The sequence below is a fragment of the Akanthomyces muscarius genome, chromosome 1 (assembly GCF_028009165.1).
Source record: "Akanthomyces muscarius strain Ve6 chromosome 1, whole genome shotgun sequence".
NCBI classification, from domain to species: Eukaryota; Fungi; Ascomycota; class Sordariomycetes; order Hypocreales; family Cordycipitaceae; genus Akanthomyces; species Akanthomyces muscarius.
The window spans coordinates 3,705,049-3,722,829 of record NC_079241.1 but is presented as its reverse complement, the minus strand read 5'-3'; the positions used below and the strand labels follow the sequence as shown (position 1 = coordinate 3,722,829).

Here is a 17,781-nt window from a genome sequence, read left to right as displayed (position 1 = left end):
GTGGCAGCCTGCCTCCCTGGGCGACATTTGCTAGGTGACTAAATGAATGACTGAATGAATACATGCGACAACATGATTAAATCAAGGCCTAGTGACAATTCTCCGAGATGTGAGATGATGTTGCATAGAATACTAAAAATGCGTCGTGAAACTGAGCTATTTGCCGCCTCTGTCCAACGCCATACCATGTCCCCTTTTGCCAAGAGTAAAAAGAAGGAGAAGAAAGAAAAAGAATAACAGATAGGAATGTTCTCCTTGCAGAGAGATGCGTGGGCATGTATATGAATATTTAACAGCAAGAAACAAAAGAAATAAGAGAGGAAGAGAAACGTCATGCTCGTGAGAGTTGGGTATAAAAATCATCTTGTCTTGTCGTCGTGCGAGTTGAAGTGCGCCTTGGATAACGAATAGGGAAAAAGAAGAAGAGATCCGAAATTAAGAGTGCGAAAATAACCAATGAAACCCGAATCCAATTCTCCAAATCTGCGCCGAGTAGCATGGTAGCCAATCAGTTGATAAGTGGTCGTAAAAGTCTCAAGAGAAAAAAGACGTCAATAAATAAGCCATGATCGTAAATTGGTTGGGGAAAATGTGTTGGCGTCACTTGCTGCGGTTACTTGAAGAGGCTGCGAATGTCCATGAGTTTCTGCCGCGCCGACTCGGCCTTGTCCAGGGACCTATTCTGGCTATCCATGCTGAGGTTGGCGAGCTTGGTCTTCTTCTCTTGCAGCTCCACCATCTTCTCTTCGAAGCTGTTGCGCATAATGTAGCGCACCGTCTTGACGGGGCGCTTTTGGCCGAGGCGATGCACGCGGTCTACGGCCTGCGCCTCCGCGGCCGGGTTGAATTGCGGTTCCATGACGTACACGCTGTTGCCGGCCGTCAGGTTGAGGCCGAGACCGCCGGCCATGATGGATACGAGGATAACATGAACGTTGTCATCCTCGCGGAACTTGTCCATGGCGGCGGTACGCGCCATGCGCGACATGGTGCCGTCGAGCCGGACAAAGGAAATGCTAGCAGCCCTCAAGGCAAGCTCGATCAGATCCAGATGCGATGTCCAGCCGGAAAACACCACAGACTTGTACGGCGGCTCAGTGGGATTGGCCTTGGTTGCTTCTTCCGACTTGAGAAGGTCTTCTAGAAGGGCCGTTGTCTTTGTATGCGGCCCGTTGTAGCCATCGGTGTATTTGGGACCAGTCTTTGATTTACGGCTAGCACCCTTATGCTCGGCCTCCACATCCTCTCGGCGCAGTTCGACAAAGTCAAAACGGATTTGGCTGTTGCATACGGGGCAAGGGCCTGCAATATAACCAGCAGGGACGTTAGACTTGACGCGACGCTCAAAGCTGCCAATGCATGAGCGGCAGATGACGTGGAAGCATGGCGTCATGTAACCAAGAATGTCTCCTTGGGTTTCATTATCCATGGAGTCATCGTTAGCCGCAATCTTCTTGCTACATTCAATACAAGCATCGTTATTGGTGTCCTGCATGAGCGTGAACATTTCGTGCGCCTTCTGATGGGAAAGGGCTGGTCCATCCTCGTCTTCATCATCAATAGTGATGGCTAGTTCAGCAGACATGCCGGCAAGAGCAGCCAAGTCTGCTTCATTCAGAAGATCCTTGCCGTGTGCACAAAGCAGTCGCAGTCGCAATATGGCTTTGAGGATGTGGATGTAGGTGTTGCCGCCGAGTCCCTTGTCTCGCGCACCAGCGAGTACCTTGACGCGATCTTGGGCGTTTCGAGCAAACATGTCGTAGACAGCGCGCTCCTCGTGCGAGAAGTCGAGCTTGACAACAAGGTCTTGTCGAGGCGGCAGATCAATCTTATCCTTGAGTCTCCGCAGAGTGATTGTGTCGACGAGGATACGCAGCTTTGGAACAATTTCGGGATCACAAACTTTGAAAGGCTCCACAATATAGCGATGGAACTTGCTCCGTTCATGAAAAGGATGCAGGCGCAGAAAAGCGAGTAGAGCGGCAAGATCGTCAAGCCGATTCTGCACTGGCGTGCCAGTGACAGCCCACTTTCTGTCTGACTGAAGACGGCAAATGGCTTTGAACTGGACAGTGCTTTGCTCACGAATCATATGTGCTTCGTCAAGAACGATACGAAACCAGCTAATCTCCTCCAACGGATACTGACCGTGCTTCCCCCTCTTGCGAGAGCTCAGCTCATTGGAGACTGAACCGTAGGTCGTGACGACGACGTCAAAGGACGCAAGCTTTGCAGCATCTCTGATGCGGCTTGGGCCGTGGTAAATATGCACATTTAAAGCGCCAGACTTAACGTGCTGCTTCACCTGCTCCTCCCAATTGGTGACTGTGCTGAGAGGGCATACGATCAATGTAGCTCGTGAATTTCTGGTCACAGCAGTCAAGCCAAGAGACGGTTGGTTACCGCCAAGAATGTCGTTTCTGCTAACAGCCTTGGGTTCCACAGGAGAGGGCTGCACGGGCGATTTGGTCTCCCACTGCCGAGCGTGCTCGGTGGTTGTCGCCAAGAGAGACAGAATACTGAGAGTCTTGCCAAGTCCCATCATGTCGGCCAGGATGCCACCTTTGGTCTCCGGTGGTGGCGCTTTCTGATGATGGCCGGTAATGACATTGAAATAAAACTTCTGGCCGTTCGGTCCAAGTTTAGTCTGCCAAAAAGATACCAGACCCTCCTTATTGTCATCTTGGGCATTGGAGGACTCGCGAGTTGTCATGAAGTAAAGACCCTGCTTCTGATGCTTAAGCAGTGGCGTGGTAATTATGTCACTTGGGTCCATCATAGGCAAGTCTTCGCTTTTCGTCATCGAGTCAAAGACACCCAGCACTTCGGAGCGCACCTCCTCGACGGTGCGGGCAGTCAGAGCACTAGAGACTGTTTGTGCATTCATGTTGGACGAGGAGTACGTTCGTGGAGCGGGAGGTCTATACTCGCTAACATGAGGGTTCTGGACGCGAATCCCTTTTTGGACCATGTGAGGTGCCACAAGTTGCTGACCAGTTCTTTTGAGGTGAACTCCAATGTTCTTGGCGTATTTCAGCGGACCATAAAGAACAATCTCAAAATTGTACGCCCGTGAAGTCGGGCTGCCTGATTCCTCGCCCGGTTTGCGAGGTTGAGATGGAATGCGGCACTCAGTTCGCAGACGCAAGTTGCTATCGAGTAGCGGACTCATAGCACCAGCAGTTGCGGCTACGACGTGACCGATAATTTCACGGGTAAAGTCGGACGCTGGTATTTTGAGAGTCTGGTCGCCTACAGCCCTCTTGAGGTTGATCTTGATGGGTGGAATGTAGCCAGCGCCAAAGAGACTTTGGGTTCCAGGCTTTGGTGACGGAACTCGAGTGCAGTTTAGGTAGGTCTTTATCATGCCATAGCAGACTTCTTCGTCTTTTGGATCACTGATCTCCTGGACCTCGTCATCGGTACCTTTTTAAGACACTGTTAGAGAGGTAAAGGTGTATGATAGCAGAGCAGCTTACCAGCTGTCAAGTCGACCATCATGGCCTGTGTGGCGATAGCGCCATTGGACTGCTGCTGCTGGTCCCGAACATAGTCTCCGAGGCCGCCGCCGCCGTGCCTTGTGGGCATAGTGGTGCTTTTACCATCGTCGCCGAATTCATCAACTTTTCTTCGCTTTGCTTGCGGAATGGCGGACCGAGCCTGGACATTGTTGACTCGTTCGAGCCAAGACCCAACGCCAGAAACAGGCGTTGTGCTGCCAGGCGTTGATGGGCCACTGGGGATGTCCGAAGCACTGTCACCAGCCGTAGCAAACTGAAAAACCGTGTTGCTAGCGCTGGATTCAGAATCAGCCCGATCCCGGAGCGCCGAGGGCATAGGCGACGCGGGATTCGAAGAGGGTGTTCCCAGACGACTATGATTAGGCTGGCGACGACCCGGCTGAAGCAAGGCGGCCGGGTTCCAGGAATGCATAGTGTCTGAACAGGCAGAGTGGCCTATTGTATATCAGAGGTGAAATGGTGGTGGAGAGAAAGCGCTGAGGGGCGACTATCGTGAACAAGAGGGAGAGACGCAGACATACCGTTTGTAAAGACGATGAGGATTGAGTCACGCAAACGAGCCCGCAGCAGGGAAAGTCGATGCGATAATTTAGAGCGCCTTGGAGGCGGATAGCCCAAATCTCATTGCAAAGCCGAACCTGAGCAACTAGAATGAACTTTTATCTGTTCGGCGACGCACGTACGGTGATTGCCGAGTAGAGGCCGTAGCGTGGCGTATAGGACGAAGAATGGCTATAGTGGCGAGGCAGCGCGCGTGCAGGGAGCAACACAGGTCCGTGGCAGGACAAGGCGCTGCGCTGAGACAGGGCAGAGGGACCAAAAATGAGAGTGAAGCCTACGAGGGCACGAGAGAGCGTGTGCTGAACAGAGAAAAGGAAGCCGAGTGAAGAAGAAGATTTGGAGACTGGCAAAGCGAGTCACATTGACATGATAAGTCAGCAGGGCAAGAGCAGGTTGCGCAGGTTGCAGGTTAATCTGGAGGCCGAGAATAGGTAGCGTAGAATTATAACGCTAAGAGCAGTATTATTAGGCGGATCGGACGCTGTAGAATTAATTATTACAGCGGCCCGCCAGGCAAGGGTGGCGCCATGTGCACTCGCTGGCTGGGGAGCGCTGGAGAGAGAGCACTGCAGGGCGGCTCTCCACCTGCTGCAAGTATCCTGTGCACGCTGGAGCTATGGAGCACGCTTGAGTCGACCCGAGGTCACCTGCTCATGTCGGTTTTTGCTGCGGCCAGCTAGGCAGCTAAAAGAGCTTGGCCCGTGCGCCACCCAAGTGCCAGGGCCCGCCTGTACTGGTATCTCGACGCCAGTCTCCAGAGCCGCTCCCGATAGCACGCTGTGAGTTTGGCACCTGCACGTGAGCCTATTTTTGTGCCGCTAATATTGCCTTGCCATGAATCTATGTGAAACTGCCAGGTGCGCCGTGTCTGGCTAGTCTCTGTAGATGGCCTTGTCTCTGCCTCTGACTGGCTCCTGACTGGCCCTGGCTGCTCTGCCGACGGCGCCTAGCTCGATGAGATGGATGCAAGTCAGGTCGGTGGAGGTGCCATGCCACGTCTCTAGCTAGAATGCGACACGGATCATCATCACGGACAGCTCTCGGCAATCTTTGCGTATTTAATTTTCATGATTGTCCCCGGCTTTTGGAAATCCTCTAGGTCACGTTGGTGCTTTCGCCAGCACGTACCTACGTACAGCTGCTCCCGCTTACACCAAATCGCTGCTACCCTGCTGTGGCTACAGCTAGAAGCAGTGCACCGCACAAAAGACCTCGGAAAGGGCTCCAGAGGTATACACAGACTGAGTAACTAAATAATAAAGCAAAGTGTATACGAGTGCCTTTTTAAAAGTATCAAAAATGACCGGCCACTATCCTTGTTCTCAGCCCACAACCCCGGATTACATAACCATCGCACAGCCTGTCGAGCCAGCTTGCCAGCTGGCGCACACAAATTTTGCCCCGCCATGAGGCCCCCCCACCAGAATTCAATCGAAACCTCGACCACACCCAATTCAGGTCCCAACCGCCATCGATTTGGGCTGGACTGCGCGGAACAGCCATGGACATCACCAGCTTCGTCCTCTTGGGACGTGACAATGCTCTCGTCTATGGTGATTACTCCACCTATCACAGCCAGCTGTCCAAGCGCATGCTGAGCTCGCGCAAGAAGCTGGGCATTGCCACGCGGAACCGTGGCAAGTTCCACAAGACGGAAGCCATCACTTCTGAAAATATTGCAGAAAATCACGAGTACGCGTTTGAAACTACAAAGACACAATTTTTGGGGCTCTCGCGCTGACCGTGGCGTTAGATATGTGCATTTGCTGCTGCTCACCAGCGAGCGGGCTTGGGCGCAGGCCATGTCCATAAAAGCTGCTCATGCGACAGGACGCAAGGGAATTGCCGGCCGCACTAAATCGCACATAGTCTCTCGGCTGAACCGAGCCGCCATTACCGCCCACAGCCTCGTCGAAGCTCTCTCGGAGACCACGGTCTCGGGCGCCTCGACTCGCGACATTCTCGAAGCGAAAGCCTACGAAGCCCTCATTGTGGGCGCCATGCAGTTTGAGAAGCACACCTGGCAGCCGTGCCTCCAGAGCTACGCTGTCTCAAGAGTCATCTACACAGCACTGACTACGGCCGGGAAGGGCGACATTTACAAGGACCTCCTTGCCGATACTATAGATCCTTCGATTCGATATGCCGCATACCAGCTGAAGACGCCTCGCACCATTCCGATCCCGACTATTGCACACAAGGCTTTTCCTGATTCCGACAAAGTACTTGTAGAACAGATCAACGAGGTCGACCCGGGTGCTTTGTCTGGAGAGTCTGACGCAAAAACAAGTCTGGGAAACCCCGACAAGGCTCCTGATACCATTACCTGGCGATCGCGGGAAGTGCGCATCGAAGACGCCCAAATCGCCCTCGCCTGGGCTTCGGTCAACGCTGCAAAGCAAAACCTGGCCGAAAATCTGGCCAAGGGCAAGAGCCGTTCTCCGCGCGAGGCTGCCGCTGCCTACGACGATATCTTGACGGCCACGCAGGATGCTGTGGATGCTACCAAGCAGGCCATTGACGAGCTTCGGAGTGAGGGCGTTGCGCAGAGTGATACCCGCATGCAAAGCTTGCAAATCACTCGCACCGCCGTCAACTTTGAAATGATTAGCTGGAGAATTGGCCGCAACCGTGTCCTGACGGGAGAATCAGACGGCGCTATCGAGGAACACGGCCGCTCCAAGGCTATCAAGAAGGCCGAGACTGAAGGAAACGATGACGACGAGTCTGGCCCCACCGAGCTCCCTATTTCGCGAAAGCTTACGAAGCTGAAGGAGAAGGCTGCTTTATACGACGGGACTCTTCAAAATCTCGAGTCCATCAAGGAGCTGCCCGGCGTGGCTGCCGACGAAGCACTCTCGGGAAGGCTGAATGCCTTTGTCAGCTACTTTAGCGCTCTCAAGTATGTTGGCTCTACTGCACTCCAAAGACCTAGTTCAGAATCACTAACAGTCATACAGGGCATTGTCTATTGCTCGCTCGCACGCCATCATTGGCAACGTCGCAAACGCCCTCGCGCTCATCCAGCACGCCTCTGATCGTTGCCAGTTTGCCACCAAGCAGCTTCCCGAGTCTCCCTCTGGCGCTGCTGGCTCGCCCCCCAACATTGAAGTCTCGAGCGACGCCGTCAGGCAGCTCTCTGACCTCGTCGACGGCGAGCTCCGCCGCCACCAGGCCATTGTTCACGTTGACAATCTGCGCAAGGAGGAGCTGGCCAAGAGCACCGTCGCCCCGGCCCCGCTGGTCGAGCGTCTGCACCAGTTCCCCGCTGGCGGCGTCGACCTCAAGAACATTGTCGAGTTCCCGCCCAAAAAGGCCCTCATCCCCGTCAAGCCGATCTTCCTCGACGTCGCCTGGAACTATATTAGCTACCTGGGTAAGACCCCTGTTGCTGCTGCCGTCACAGGACAGACGCCATCTACCGCTGAGACAGCCAGCCAGCCAGCGCAGCCCCAGAAGAGAGGCTGGTTCGGTTTTGGCAGGTGAAAAATGTGGCAGCAAAACCAGCCGAGGAAGGGCAGTGGAACCAGGGTTGTCTATATTAGCATATAAAACACGCAGTAGTGTTGATGGAGGAGAAAAAAAAAATGAAAATAAAAAGCGTATATTTGCATGTTGACCAAGACCTTTTTGGCGCAAATCTGTAAATGGGCAAACCCCCCCTGGTCCCGGTAAACTTTGTCGGCCGGGAGGGGGCTGGTCGGTTGCCGATATGACGAACGACTATTACCAGTAGTCTTGTGCTGTGCCGTGCTGATCCTTTGCATTGTGTCTCAGATGGGCAACTCGGGCGGCGCGCGTCTGCTGCCCGCAAACGAATATGTGGTTCGTCAAACCTCCATCATCGCCATGGGTGGGTTAGATGTCTCATTCCAAAGGAAACCTGGGAAAAGAACCCACCCCTTCCGCAGGGAGAGAGATGGAATGGACAATTTTTCCTTGTCATATTGAGCAGGGGTTCTGTCACCGTCCCAAGGGCCGTCCGAAATCGAGACAATACGTAATGTTTCTTCAGAGGGAAAAGATTTATTGCCAAAAGGAGGAGGAGGAGCCCTGCAGAAGACGCATGCGGGCAACATGCAAACCGAACATCTGCACCACCTGCACCTAGTATACAATATACAATTTGTTTTTTCCCCTACCACCTATTGAACATTTACGCATCTTGAACAGCCAACTTCATTGTTCTTCACCACCTCTTTCAAGACTTCCTCGAACAAGGCGGACAGCGCACCACATACCATACAGTACCTCACTATGGCACCAGTGCCGACGACGACGACACCATCATCACACATCAACGTCGCTCGACAAGCACCACAGACACAGACACAGACGTGGAGCACATTCATGGCCGACAATGAGCAGCCGACAGCTGCCATGTGCCTCACCTTCTCCATCGTCACCCTCCTCGTCCTCGCCCTGCTCCTCTACACGGGCCGCCGCTGGGAAGCGTGCAACAGCAGCAACTCGTTCCGACGCCGCATCTGTCCGCACTGTCGAGACAAGGCCAGCGCGCAGGCGGCCAGACTTCGAACGTGCCCGACGGAGAATATGGAATTGAACGTAAAGATAATGACAGAAAAGAGATCCGAGGCGGCAGCATCGTGGCATGGAACCAACATGCTCAACACGTCATGGGGATGGATGAGTTAGCGCTCCACAACGAGGAATCTACACCGTTACAACCACATTCACTTGTACTCATACTTTTGCATTAGAAATATCAACTTCTTTTTTGTTTGCCAAAAATACATTTCCGGCTCTCCATGATCTAGAGGGGGGAGGTACTATTATATCATCTAACTTAAACACAGATTGTTTTACATTCAAACCAAAAAAAGACACGGGGCCCCTCTGTGCGTCCATGAAATCATTCGTAACAAACATCTCTCAATCGAGATTTTATGCTCCAACGCCGGTTCCGCGAACCATGATAGTAAAAGACATGGGTGAAGTGTTTTGAGTGGATAGCAGCAATGGCTGAAAGGGATATGAGTACAAGAGGAAAAATACAATGAGAAAATACATCTATGCCACTCTCCGCGCTTCTCTATAATCGGAACGGGTTACTTTTTTTTTTGGTGGGTAAGTGTTGTTGTAACAGGAGATGCGAAAATCGGAATGAACCATTTAAGGCTTGTTCTCATCCTTCTTCTCGCCCTCGGTGGACTGCTGCTGCTGCTCGCCAGAAGCCTGCTCGCCGGAGCCGGCCTCGTTGCGGGCCTTGTGCATCTTGTCGAAGAGGTTCAGGCTGGCAACCTGGAGCTCATCGGTCTTCTCCTTGATCTCGGCAGCGGTGGCCTCGCCCTCGCCGGACTGGCTCTTGGCGATGTACTCACGGAGAGCAGTGATCTTCTCCTTGATGCCGTCGGCCTCAGTCTTGTCGAGCTTGTCGGCGTACTCGTTCAGGGCACGCTCGGTATCGTTGAGGACAGAGTCGGCGCGGTTGGCGGCCTCAATGGAAAGCTTGCGCTCCTTGTCGGTCTCGGCGTACTTCTCGGAGTCCTCAACCATCTGCTGGATCTCGTTGTCGGAGAGACCAGAGCCAGAGGCAATGGTGATGGACTGATCCTTGTTGGTAGACTTATCCTTGGCGTGGACGTGGACAATGGAATCGGCATCAATATCGAAGGTGACCTCGACCTGGGGGACACCACGGTGGGCAGGGGGGATGCCAACGAGCTGGAAGTTGCCGAGGAGCTTGTTGTCCTTGACGAGCTCACGCTCACCCTGGTAAACCTTGATCTCGACAGCAGTCTGGAAATCGGCGGCGGTGGAGAAGACCTGGGACTTCTTGGTGGGGATGGTGGTGTTACGGTTGATCAGGCGGGTGAAAACACCGCCAAGGGTCTCAATGCCCAGAGAGAGGGGAGTGACATCGAGAAGGAGAAGGTCCTTGACCTCACCGGAGAGAACAGCACCCTGAATGGCGGCACCGATGGCGACAGCCTCGTCAGGGTTAACAGACTTGGCGGGGTCACGGCCGAAAATGCTCTTGACGGACTCGGCCACCTTGGGCATGCGGGTCATGCCACCAACGAGAATGACCTCCTGAATTTCCTTGGCCTGAAGGTTGGCATCCTTGAGAGCCTTGCGGACGGGATCAATGGTGCGGCTGATGAGAGGATCAACCATCTTCTCAAGCTGAGCGCGGGAGAGCTTCATGTTGATGTGCTTGGGGCCAGAGGCATCAGCAGTGATGAAGGGCAGGTTGATATCGGTCTGGAGAGAGGAAGAAAGCTCAATCTTGGCCTTCTCAGCAGCCTCACGGATACGCTGGATAGCCATACGGTCACCAGAGAGATCAAGACCGGAGGTCTTCTTGAAGTCGGCAACCATGTGGCGGACCAGGTGGATATCGAAATCCTCACCACCCAGGTGGGTGTCACCGTTGGTGGACTTGACCTCGAAGACACCGTTTTGGATCTCGAGGATAGAGATATCGAAGGTACCACCGCCAAGATCGTAGACAGCAACAATGCGGTCAGCCTCCTTCTCGAGACCGTAAGCCAGAGCAGCAGCGGTAGGCTCGTTGACGACACGAAGAACGTTGAGACCAGCGATCTGACCAGCATCCTTGGTGCTCTGACGCTGAGCATCGTTGAAGTAGGCAGGGACAGTGACGACGGCGTTCTTAATGGGCTTGGAGAGGTAAGCCTCGGCAGTCTCCTTCATCTTGTTGAGGACGAAACCACCAATCTGAGAAGGGGAGTACTTCTGATCGCGAGCAGAGACCCAGGCGTCGCCGTTGCTGTGCTGGACAATCTTGTAAGGAACCTCCTTGATATCGCGCTGGACCTCAGCATCGGTGAACTTGCGACCGATCAGACGCTTGGTAGCGAAAAGGGTATTCTCGGGGTTGACGACGGCCTGGCGCTTGGCGGCGACACCAACGAGACGCTCGCCATCCTCGGCAAAGGCGACGACGGAGGGAGTTGTGCGGGCACCTTGATAGCTAGTTAGCGAATGCTGTAACAGCTTGTGAGGATCAATTGAAGCTTACCCTCGGAGTTCTCAATGATGCGAGGGACCTTGCCCTCCATGATGGCGACGGCAGAGTTGGTGGTACCCAGATCAATACCAATGACGGAGCCCTGGACCTTCTGCTCACCCTCAGCAGCAGTCGACTCGAAGCGAGCGAATCTGGATGCCAAAGGGGCTCTGAAGGCAGCCTGGCGGGCGGCCAAGGGGGTAGCTCGGGGAAGCTAGAAAAAAAATTAGCGGCCATCGGGGTGCGTCGGCAGCTGCCACTTCTTCTATGACTTACAGCTCTGGAAAGACGCGAAGCGAGCATCTTGAATATTAATGAGGGGTATTAAAAAGAAAAAGAAAGAAGACAGCTCGCGCGACAAACAACGGCGCAAGGAGAGGGTGATGAGGATGGATGGAGAGAGGTGATGGAGACGGAATGGAAGAAGGGGAAGAAGGCGAAAATTTCTGGCGCAAGAAAAAAGCACTCCTGGCCCCCAGTCATAGAAGCCGGCAGAAAGAGGCAATGAAGGGGCCGGGTCCACCCGTTACTGGAGTTAGTGACGGTAAAAGAGGAGCGGAAAATTGATAAATCCGGTATTGGTACCACAGCACCCTGCGAGCTGTGGCTGATGCTGGGTCATTGCTTCAGCTGCAATCTGTGCAGTGCGCACGTGACCGGTTTCTGAGTGCAAACGGGGGAGAAAGTCCCGGACTACGTGCAGCGTTGCAGTCTGTTTCGGTTAAATATAAATCAAGTGTAGCGTGCAGAAAATTTAAAGGTCGGCTGCATGCGATCTGATTGTACTGCTGGAGTTGAGAAAGCGCAACATTGCCGTGCTCCTGGATAGGCTGAGAGCTGTGGTTCCGACATCGTGCCTTCGCCGCGATCGCTGGCGCTCAGAGTGGTTGCGAGCCGACTTGCTGTAGACGAAGAAACCGGCTTACCTTTCCCATTCTACCGACGGTACGGCAATTTACATGCCCATCCCGCATGGTGCAATTCTTTTGTCCCAATCCCAAAATAGAGGTCCATTACGTTTATTAGTTACTGAAGGCTGGGGCTCCGCGCCTGTTTAGGTAGGTCAACAGCACCACAGATCTACGTGACGTGGTAGTGATTACTAACGGCAGGCCCCTGCAGCCCCGGACGCCAGTCGGGCCAGTGAGGTGGTGCTCCTGGAAGCCTTGGGCATTGGCACTTGGCACCGTGGCACTGTATCGACAGGCCAGGATGCAGGAGGCTGATGGCACCAACGCCTAAATTCAGCGGCCTTGCGACACCTATATCGTACCTAGGTAGGTAGCCACCTCCGCTAAAACTCGCTGGTCTGCTCCGCTGTCTGCACACGCTCAGTCTTCCCCCCAGTTTTGGCTTTGCCAAACCCGAGGGACGTCATTTACTACCATCGCACGACCCAAAGCTCGACCTTTGCCTCATCTCCGCCTCCGCATCACCTCCTCCGTCTCGCCAAATCAGCCCATCGAAAGCTCCTCTAGCAACACTTCCGATTTTGAGACTTTTGTCCTGACCTCGAGTGCAGCGCCTTGCGTGCTTGCGCCTGTCTTCGCGGACTTCGCTAGCAAGCGGCCCTGGTACCCCATCTTCGCGAGTCGCAATCCCAATTCTGGCTTTCGCCACCTGGTGGCACAGCACCGCCGCCGGTACATTGTTGCGGCTAGACTTGTATAGCCATCATGACTGCGAACCATGATGCAGTGTTGGTCTCAACATCGTTGCACGCTGGTTGAATCCATCGCTAATCAAGCATCCCTCCAGGTACTGCCACACAGAGAGCATAGTCTCGAGCAAGCGGCGGAAGCACTATCGCATCCCGGTTCGCTCACAGTATGTCAATCCCGATAGTTGCATTCTATCTAGCGAATCCCTCTAATGATGTACCCTCAGACATTGGCAGCTCCGATCCCTCATCTCCGCCGAAAAACGTCACCTCATATATTTCCCTGGTGGCAATGGTAGCAACCATGTCCAGAGGCTGAATACTTCGACACAAGAATGTGAAACAATAAAGCTGCTCACATTCGCACCCCGATGTCTGGTGGCGGAGAACGGATGGCTATGCTGTGGAAGTGAGAGTGGCGACTTTGTCGCTATTCGTCTCGACGAAGGCACCGACAGCAGCAATCCCAACACGCCGCTGAATTTGGACCCCGACGCTCGGTTACCGTTGAACATGGAGTCTCGCGAGGAATCGCTTCTTTCACTAATAACCCAAGCGCGACGGTCAAACAAGAGCCTGATTGCGAAAAGCGTCAAGCTAGCAAACGATCGCGTCAACTGCATTACCATGTGGTTTCCTGGTGCTCTGGCCCCTCCTGTCGTAGGAGCCTACACGGAGCCAGTTGCTATTCTAGCTAACAATGACTGCACTGTGACCGTCATCAGCTTACGCGACTTCGATCAGAGCGATAAGACAGCTCCACTCGACATCGTCACCTACCCCGATTTCGTCAACCGCGCGACTATTTCGCCTGACGGACGCATCATGGTTGCTATCCTGGATGACCCTTATCTCTATGTTCATGTTCGCACAGAAACGTCGCGCGAGTCAGGACGTCTGCCAGAGTATACATGGGAACTACGGCGACGACTGATGCTTAAAAGCCAGAAAAAGGGTGACAGAGCAGACAGTCGTGGTAGTTTCGCCGCGTGCTTCTCGAACTCTGGCTCGTACCTTGCTGTTGGCACGCAGCATGGTGTCATTTCTATATATGACGGCGAGCTGCTGTTAAACGTCGACGCACAACCCCTTATCACAACCTTGGAGTCATCGAGACCCCGAAGCGGCCCAGGCGCAATCCGTGACATGGCATTTTGCCCTGGCCCATTTGATATTCTGGCTTGGACGGAAGACCGTGGCCATATCGGTATTGCTGATGTACGGGCAAATTTCATCGTTCGCCAGATTGTCGACATCAACGCAGACGCCGACTTTGAACATGTCAACATATTTGACCGCAATACTATTGATCCCAGGCTTCTGGACGGACAGAGTTCATCAAGGAGGGACGGCGGTCAGCTGGCTCGGGGTGGCCTATCAACTACCAGACGCGAAGGGGGGGGCCGGATCGACACTCTAAATCAGCCACTCACACCAAGTGAGACGTTGGTACTGGAAGCTATACAAGGAGACCGTCGCCGACGAGACAGAATAACGCAGCGGACTGACGGTGCAGACACCGCCATGGCCGACTCTTCCTGGTCATATCTAGCGAGCATACGACCACCGACCACCGAAAATGAGTCGTCGCGGCCTCGCCAGCGCAGTAGTAGTGCCACTCGCGGAAGTTCCGAGACGCTCAACTCATATCGAGACCAGAGGGAACGAGAGAGGGTCACTGACCGCGTCAGAAACATTCGACAAGCTGCGAGAGAGCCGAGTGACAGACTCTCTGGACGTCGAGACCAGAGATGGATCGACAGGCTGGGCGAAACTGTGGCTGCCATGCGCGAGCAGCGTGAACGTGACGGGAACAGCCACGCGGACGCATCATATCTCAACGTTCTCGATATTCTACAGGCCCAGGAGAGAAGCACCGGAACTCCTGCCGGAACCGGGACATCGACCGCAACAGGAGCCGCTGCAGGGACTGCCACAGGAAGCGGAACCGGATCTGCATCGCGGCCCGCGACCACGGCTGCCAGCACTCTCGCCAACGACCCCGAACGCGATGATTCCTCTCTGTTGGTACCTTTGGTCAACCAAGTCGTCAACCGATGGGAAGAAAGCGCGATTCGAGGAACTCTTGTCACGGAGCACGCTGGGCTGTTCGAAGTGCCGCCTTCACCAGACAACACCGCTGGGCTTGCCTGGAGTGACGATGGTCGTACCTTGTAAGAAAACCCGCCTCCGGTTCCATTGACTTGATTGCTAACAATGTACACAGATTCGTGGGAGCCCAAAACGGCATCTACGAGTTCCAGATCAACGCTCAAAGTCGACTCTTCTTCCCCAGCATGCAGATGCGCTAAAGCCACGACCCGCCCATTCGCCCATTCAGTTTTGGCCATCGTTGTTATTGTTCAATATCCCCTTCGCTTACATCATTAGCATGCGCTCTTTACGCGGACTCGGAGTTGATGTTCTTTTATTTGCGGACGTTTTTTTCTTTCTTTTCTTCTCAATGCTCAGGTGCAATCAATGAGCATCGTACCGTGGCGTTTTATGGAGACGGAAACTGTTATGTTTGTGGTCTGGTCTCACGGTTTATGAAGGAAATTTGTGGATTTTGCCGCGTTTGTTGCACAGCGACAAGCTATGCCAAGCGCATGTCTCGACTTGTTTGTTGTTGTTTCTAAGGCTTTGGAGCGATGAGTTGACCATCTTTGGATCAAGCGTTGAAGATTGGCTGTTGGCGTCGCGGCAGTCGTTATACTGTGGGACGGTAGCTGTAGAGCTTTGGCGCAGGTAGAATACCCACGAGAGTACTGTTTGATAATATATTACAGGCCCAGTCTATGCAATGTGACATGTGCCGGCTCGTGCCAGCCTCGGATATTTAGACTTATAGATGAGCCAGGCACACACGAGCTGTAGACATCTCTCCTGGATAACATCTAAACGACGCTTATGTATAGAATGGCGCGGACTTTATTGAGCATCGCGCGCATTCCCGTACAGCATCTCCTCGACCCTCTCCGCAATCGCCAACGCGCTCGTCAGCCCTGGGCTCTCGATCCCGAGCAGGTTCACCCAGCCGCGGTATCCGTCCTCCTCGCGAATCTCAAAGTCGACGAAGCCCTTGTGGTCTTTCCCCATCAGCTTGGGCCGTATGCCCGCGTAGTCGGGCTCCAGGCACGCCGGGTCGACGCCCGGCAGGTACTTTTGGATCTCGGCGACGGCCTCGCGCAGGCGCGCCGCGCCGCGCGCGGTCGCCTTGCTGAAGGCCGCGAGGTCGTCGGGGCTACGCACCCACTCGACGTCCGGGCCGAAGCGCATGCGGCCGCCGAGGTCGAGCGTCAGGTGCGTGCCGAGGCCGCCGAGTCCAGGCTCGGGCACCGGGTAGATGAGCCGCGAGACGGCGGGCCGCGAGGACGCGTAGGAAAAGTAGTTGCCCTTGGCGTAGTGCAGCGCCATCTGCCGGTCTGGCGCCGCAATCATGTTGTGGATGTGCGCGGCGCCGAGGCCCGCGGCGTTGACGATGCTGTCGGCGGTGATGGTGGACGTCTCCCCCGTCGCGCCGTCGCGCACGTCCACCGCCCAGCCGTTCGTACCCGGCGTGCCGTCATCGCCGCCGCCGCCTTGTTCTGGACGGACGCCGATGACGGGCGAGTTGAGCGCCACGATGCCTCCCTCGTCCTCGAAGAGACCCGCCAGGCAGGTCATCAGGCCATGCGAGTCGACGATGCCCGTCGTCGGGCTCTCGAGCGCCCCCGCGGCAGCCACGACGCCCTGGCCGTCCCTCTCGACCTCGGCCGCCGAGACCCAGCGCGTGGGAACGCCCAGCCTGTCGCGGCAGACGGCGTGGAACGCCTCCAGCGACTCGCGCTGCGCGGGCGTCTGCGCGACGATCCATTTGCCGGTGCGGCGGTGGTCGACGCCGTGCCGCGCGCAGAGGTCATAGAGCAGGTGCTTGCCGCGGATGCACATGCGCGCCTTGAGGCTATCGGCGCCGTAGTAGATGCCGGCGTGGATGACCTCGCTGTTCCGCGAGCTCGTCTCGGTGCCCAGCGCCGTGTGCCGCTCAATCAGCACCGTGGACCCGGACGAGCGCTGCGCGAGCTGTCGCGCAACGGCGATGCCGACTACGCCGCCGCCAATGACCTGGGAAACGAATTAGTCTTGGCCCTTTGAGAAATCGTTTCATAAATTGTTTCTAGTAAGTCAAAGTAGTTCCAGATATGATGCTCGACCGGCTGCTTAGACTAGGTCGACGGGGAACAGCCAGCGCAGCCAAAAATTTGTCATTGAAACCAGTCCTGTCCCAAATACAACTCTCATGACGTCAAAGAAGGGTAGTCCGCGAGTTGTCGACAAATAATGGAAACACTATAACTTTGAAACGCCGCCTGGGGGGGGGGGGTGAGATCAGGAGGGGGCATTCATGTTTCAACAGCACTACACTCATGCAGCAGCTCGAAACCCATCAATTGATAGGGCTCAAATCCAAAGGAGGGGACCAGGATCTCGATATCAAAGTGCGAGGGATGGAGGTATACGTAGGTATTGGAAATATGGGATGGGCGGGAGGCACCTTACAGCATGAGTGAAATCGGCGCGCGGCGCTGCCGTCACGCTAAAAAAGGCTCGGGCAATTGGCGAGCATGGCTTTGATGGCAGCGGTACCAGCAAGGGTGTCGCTCGCCTGGCCAGCATTGCACAACGACTTTAGCTGGCCTGTTGAGTTTTTGATTGTGGTAACGGAGGGTGTGTAAGTTGGAGGGATTCAAGTAGGTTCGGATCGTGGAGAGAGCGGACTACCTGCCGTAGGCTGGTGGGTATCGATGGATCCGAGCAAAGGTCGCCGGTGCTCAATAAAGCGAGGGTTCCTCAAAAATCGAAAGACAGGCTCAAATACTAGAGACCTGAAATAAATCGTTGGAATATGACTTGCTTTTCTTTTTAAAAGAATTGGCAACTTCGCAAGCGGATAGGAGCCGATGTCGCTGCTCTACTAGGCCCCTGCCGGACCCAGTCCGTGAGGATAACGGCCGGAACACCGATATATGTCAGTCAGCAGGGTCCCATGGTAAAATTGAAGACTA

General features: G+C 54.6%; 6 protein-coding genes across 6 annotated transcripts; 3 read left to right on the top strand and 3 right to left on the bottom strand.

Annotated features, from left to right (window-relative positions):
• Window positions 1-613: 613 nt before the first annotated feature.
• LMH87_006241 (uncharacterized protein) lies at window positions 614-4,450 on the bottom strand (the record flags this gene model as incomplete). The annotated part of the gene is made up of 4 exons (XM_056204096.1): window positions 614-3,426; window positions 3,480-3,956; window positions 4,043-4,119; window positions 4,443-4,450. 4 exons carry the CDS (start codon window positions 4,448-4,450, stop codon window positions 614-616), a joined length of 3,375 nt encoding a protein of 1,124 aa, XP_056059487.1.
• Window positions 4,451-5,583: 1,133 nt separating this feature from the next.
• Window positions 5,584-7,568, top strand: LMH87_006240 (uncharacterized protein; the record flags this gene model as incomplete). Its single annotated transcript, XM_056204095.1, has 3 exons — window positions 5,584-5,774; window positions 5,836-6,984; window positions 7,043-7,568. The coding sequence occupies 3 exons, from the start codon at window positions 5,584-5,586 to the stop codon at window positions 7,566-7,568; spliced, it is 1,866 nt and encodes a 621-aa protein (XP_056059486.1).
• A 771-nt stretch (window positions 7,569-8,339) lies between these two features.
• Window positions 8,340-8,738, top strand: LMH87_006239 (uncharacterized protein; the record flags this gene model as incomplete). The annotated part of the gene is made up of 1 exon (XM_056204094.1): window positions 8,340-8,738. One exon carries the CDS (start codon window positions 8,340-8,342, stop codon window positions 8,736-8,738), a length of 399 nt encoding a protein of 132 aa, XP_056059485.1.
• Window positions 8,739-9,215: 477 nt separating this feature from the next.
• Window positions 9,216-11,379, bottom strand: LMH87_006238 (uncharacterized protein; the record flags this gene model as incomplete). The annotated part of the gene is made up of 3 exons (XM_056204093.1): window positions 9,216-11,032; window positions 11,089-11,290; window positions 11,353-11,379. 3 exons carry the CDS (start codon window positions 11,377-11,379, stop codon window positions 9,216-9,218), a joined length of 2,046 nt encoding a protein of 681 aa, XP_056059484.1.
• A 1,373-nt stretch (window positions 11,380-12,752) lies between these two features.
• On the top strand, window positions 12,753-15,048 carry LMH87_006237 (uncharacterized protein; the record flags this gene model as incomplete). The annotated part of the gene is made up of 4 exons (XM_056204092.1): window positions 12,753-12,775; window positions 12,835-12,903; window positions 12,964-14,910; window positions 14,964-15,048. 4 exons carry the CDS (start codon window positions 12,753-12,755, stop codon window positions 15,046-15,048), a joined length of 2,124 nt encoding a protein of 707 aa, XP_056059483.1.
• Window positions 15,049-15,667: 619 nt separating this feature from the next.
• Window positions 15,668-17,392, bottom strand: LMH87_006236 (uncharacterized protein; the record flags this gene model as incomplete). The annotated part of the gene is made up of 2 exons (XM_056204091.1): window positions 15,668-16,840; window positions 17,276-17,392. The coding sequence occupies 2 exons, from the start codon at window positions 17,390-17,392 to the stop codon at window positions 15,668-15,670; spliced, it is 1,290 nt and encodes a 429-aa protein (XP_056059482.1).
• Window positions 17,393-17,781: the final 389 nt, after the last annotated feature.